At 35.0% G+C, this 4,368-nt stretch overlaps 1 protein-coding gene across 1 annotated transcript; it reads left to right on the top strand.

Annotated features, from left to right (window-relative positions):
• Nucleotides 1-1,633: 1,633 nt before the first annotated feature.
• On the top strand, nucleotides 1,634-2,824 carry LOC104884506 (thioredoxin-like protein CDSP32, chloroplastic). The gene has a single exon (XM_010669169.4). It carries the CDS (start codon nucleotides 1,716-1,718, stop codon nucleotides 2,622-2,624), a length of 909 nt encoding a protein of 302 aa, XP_010667471.1. The 5' UTR covers nucleotides 1,634-1,715; the 3' UTR covers nucleotides 2,625-2,824.
• Nucleotides 2,825-4,368: the final 1,544 nt, after the last annotated feature.

The following is a 4,368-nucleotide window of genomic DNA, read 5'->3' as shown; positions in this document are numbered from 1 at the left end:
GTTATGCAGAAGAATTCAGAGAATAAAAGAAAATCTAAGGCCTTCCAAATAGGGTCTAATCTATATCTCATGAAAGAACTAATAATTCCAAAACTCGAAAGGATTGATCATGTTACGTCTCTTCCAGTATGTAAATCATGGGGGAAAAGTCATCATAGAAGAGGTATATAAACCTAACATTCCTTGGAGATATCTGAAGCGACTCTTTGTCAAGGGAACTAAGAAGAAGGTTAAAACTTACAGAATAGTGGATGGATCATGATCAAGAGCCGTAGTACAGTATAAATTTGCATGTCAGATATGGCATGATCTCATAATCTACGACATAAATCCTTCTTGGTTATCATCACATGATCTTGCAAATGTGAATCTTGAGGAAACTTTCTTCTTTAGGTATATAGGGGTGCATGATGAAAATCGTAGCCAATTTTTACCTTTTACTACGAAAAAGTAAGCGATTCATTCAAAAGAAGAAATATACTCCTTATATGTTACTCCCTCTTGTATTTATTCGTGTACCCGTTTCTTTTATACAAAGTTTTAGTACAAACAATATTGTGGGACATAGAAGGAAAGGAAAACTATTATTTTATGTTAAAAGTGAATAACTGTATGATGAAAAGTTAGTGGTCTCATTCCAAAAATAGAAACAAAGAAATAGGTAAACTAATAAGAGATATCCCAAAAAAGAATACGGGTAAACTAATAATGACCAGAGGGAGTATATCTCTTTTCAAGTTAACAATCTTTCTTTTTATACTATTATTTCTATTTATACAATATTTATTTTATTTGTCTCTAAATGATGTGAGTCTCTGGCTCCTTGGATCCCCATTTTACCATATTGTTACATTTTTTTCTCTATCATACTTTTCCTCTCCATCTCTTTGAGAACTTCCAACTGTTCCCCTCCTTGTGGGTTATGAGGAGAGAGAGTATAAAAGTAATATTAGTTTACTAGAAGAGAAAAAAAATTTGGCCAAAAAACTGATGCCCAACTCTTCATGATGGACAAAGAAAAAGAGGACCAAAGAAGGAATTGGAGGAGAGAGAACATATGGTGGGGGGTAGATGGAAGAGTGAGAAAGTAATAAAATAATTAATGACCACAAACTATAAGATAATCATTGATGGTGTTCTTATACGTTTACTATTTTTTGACTAATAATAAAAGCAAAATGTGTAAATTAATCCCATTGGAGGTAGTAGCTTGATGAATCTATCTCATCCATAGAAAAATCCAATCTACACCATGAACTCAAATGTTCAAAATGTTTCAAGAGTTTGGTAGTAAGCCATCAGATGTGCCGCTTGATTCTCGATCCTCCACATGTGAGTTCAAATTGTTTGCAAGTAAAAACACTTCATTAGTTCATTAGCACCTGTGGTCAAATGTGTTTGTTGGTTGGCATTTCATTCCGTGGAGTGCTGAAATTGCTCGTGCTGAACCTTATGTGGATCATTTGGTACGAGTACGTCCAACAAAAACAAAAAGAATACAGCCCAACCCAAATTGATGAAGCTCAACTACTATAGAAATTGGATCAACCCAAACCAAAACTACAAAAGTATCTAACCGTTGCCTAATCTCATCCACAACTCAAAACGAGTGGTCAGTGACAATTCATATATCTCTTCCACCTTCTAATGTCTATCATCATATCTAACCAAACCTTCCTCTACATTTCTTCTCTGTTTTTGATTATCCCTCAAAAATGGCTTCTTCTTCATTGCAAACATCTTTCTTGACCAAACCATCAAAAACATCACTTCTTCCAAACCTCACTACCCTTTCCCACTTCTCTCCCCTTTCCTCATTTTCTCTCCTCCACAAAAAACACTCCCCTATCAAAACCCTCAAAAAGCTATGCTCTTCCCCTATAAAAGCTAGCACAACCACCCCTAATGAAACCTCGAAAACGAAGAAAAATGATCAACGAGTCCAAAGAGTTCACAGCATCGAGGAGTTCGACAAGGCGCTACAAGCCGCGCAGAACAAGCTGGTGGTGGTTGAGTTTGCCACGAGTGACAGCGATCAAAGCAGCCAGATATACCCCTTCATGGTGGAGCTAAGCCGCGCTTGCAATGACGTAGAATTCATTCTAGTCATGGGGGATGAATCCGAATCAACTAAGGCGCTTTGCAAGAGAGAAAAGATAGAGCAAGTCCCACACTTCACCTTCTACAAGGCCATGCAGAAGATTCATGAAGAGGAAGCCATAGGGCCGGATCAGCTTGTAGGGGACGTGCTCTACTACGGCGATAGCCACTCGGCTGTGGTGCAGCTGCACTCTAGGGAAGATGTGGAGAGTCTGATCAACGAGCATCGCGGCGATGGGAAGCTCATTGTGCTTGATGTAGGGCTCAAGCATTGTGGACCATGTGTTAAGGTGTATCCAACTGTGATTAAGTTGTCTAGGCAGATGGAAACTGTGGTGTTTGCTAGGATGAATGGGGATGAAAATGAGAGTTGTATGGATTTTTTGAGGGCTATGAAAGTTGTGGAAGTGCCCACTTTTGTGTTCATTAGGGATGGTAAGATTTGTGGGAGATATGTAGGATCTGGCAAAGGGGAGCTTATTGGTGAGATTCTTAGGTATCAAGGGGTAAGGGTTACTTATTAATTAAGCTAGAGTTTGAGTATAAATTGTTAATTAGTGACATGCTAGAAAATTGCATACTTGGTGATCCCCTTTTCATGAAGGATCAAATACAATACATTTTTCTCCAATTTGGTTGATACATGATTGGATAGTTTGCATATTGGATATTGTGGTAAAACAAAATTAATGTTGTATTACTATTATATTGCTTTATCTTGTGATTCTATTTGTCTAAGCTAGCTCAATGTTAGATCAAGATAGTACCTGGAGACTTGTATTTCATTTGATATTCCATATATGAAATTACGTGTTAGAAAATCAGCAAATTAATTAGTTTCTTATATAACATGAGTTGAGATGAGAATGTTGTGAAATTTGACATTTGAAAAGTAAAATGGCTAAAGTATTGGAAGATAGAGGAAGCATAAACTTAGTATTTGGTAAACATCACGAATTGAATATATGTTTTCAAATTCGCTTTTAGTATTTGGCAAATAAAATTCAACACGAAGAGTTTATGAAGAAATTAAAATGGAATAAATTTCAGAAACTGGATCAAATAACAGACATATCTAGAAAAGCAGGGAAGAGGGAGAAAAGGCAGGCAACCAATAATAGTGTAAATCTTAAGGAAGTGTGATCCAAAATATGAAAACAACACCTCTAGACTGGATTGGAATACCGTACAATGCACTTCTCTAGATATCTTATTTATTTTAAATGAAAAGATTTTGTATTAGCATCTTCATTAATGACCTAGTTAACTTGATGGTTCACAAAGTTTATTAATTAGGTTGTAAGATTTTGAATGATTAAATATTCAAAACTCTTACTCATAAGTATATGTATGTACACTTGGAGACAAGTTTGTAATGAATTCTCCAAATAAGTAAAATTTTACTCATTTCTCTTTTTTCTTTCCTCATCTTTTTTACTCCTCTTCTTCTTTATTGTTTCCCGTAGCTCCAAGTTTCTCTCTCCTTCATCGTTTCCCGTAGCTCCAAGTTTCTCTCTCCTTCATCGTTTCCCACCTTCAAATTTCTCTCTCCTTAATTATTTGTCGCTTTTAATTTTTCTCTTGCACTGTTCTTCTCTCTCCTCCAAATTAGCAACCTTCATTATTAAAATTAATAAATAGAAAAATTAAATATTGGAGTTCCGAATTGCATCAATCGAGAACATACTTTCAGATTTGATAATCAATATTAGAGTTCCTATCAAAAAAAAAAAATCAATATTAGAGTTTATAAGAAATCTTCATGGGCGGAATTGCTAATCAATAATGCAAAAGAGATCATGATAAAGATTATCTTACCTTAATATTTCTCTCTCATCCATTATCTCCAAATTTCTCTCCTTTATGGTTTGTCTCTCATCGTGGCCACGTACTCAAACTGATGAACTATAAAATATTGATGTTTTGGAGTTCATCAGCGATGGACTTACTTTTACATTTGAAACCAATATTGCACTTTCGAAATGAGTAGATACTTATGCTCGTTTGAAGTGTTTGCCTATTTGAGAAAGTTTGTTCATTTGGACAAATGAGCAAAAGTGATTACAAAAAAGTAGAATTTTGCTCGTTTAGATAATTTCAAATGAGTAATGAGCAAAAAATAGTCTTACTATAAATCATAGTACACCCAGATTTACTATAAATTTTGTTTGGTTGACATATGTATGATTTAAGAATAAATGCAATATAAGAAGACTTAGGGTTACTAGTTAACTTCAAATCACCAATGAATGCACAGTTCAAAATTTT

The sequence above is a fragment of the Beta vulgaris genome, chromosome 1, assembly GCF_026745355.1.
Source record: "Beta vulgaris subsp. vulgaris cultivar EL10 chromosome 1, EL10.2, whole genome shotgun sequence".
NCBI classification, from domain to species: Eukaryota; Viridiplantae; Streptophyta; class Magnoliopsida; order Caryophyllales; family Amaranthaceae; genus Beta; species Beta vulgaris.
This window is presented reverse-complemented; position numbering and strand designations above follow the sequence as displayed.

Coding starts and splice junctions, on each gene's coding strand:
- LOC104884506 (XM_010669169.4), top strand. CDS start 1,716: ATGGCTTCTTCTTCATTGCAAACATCTTTCTTGACCAAACCATCAAAA.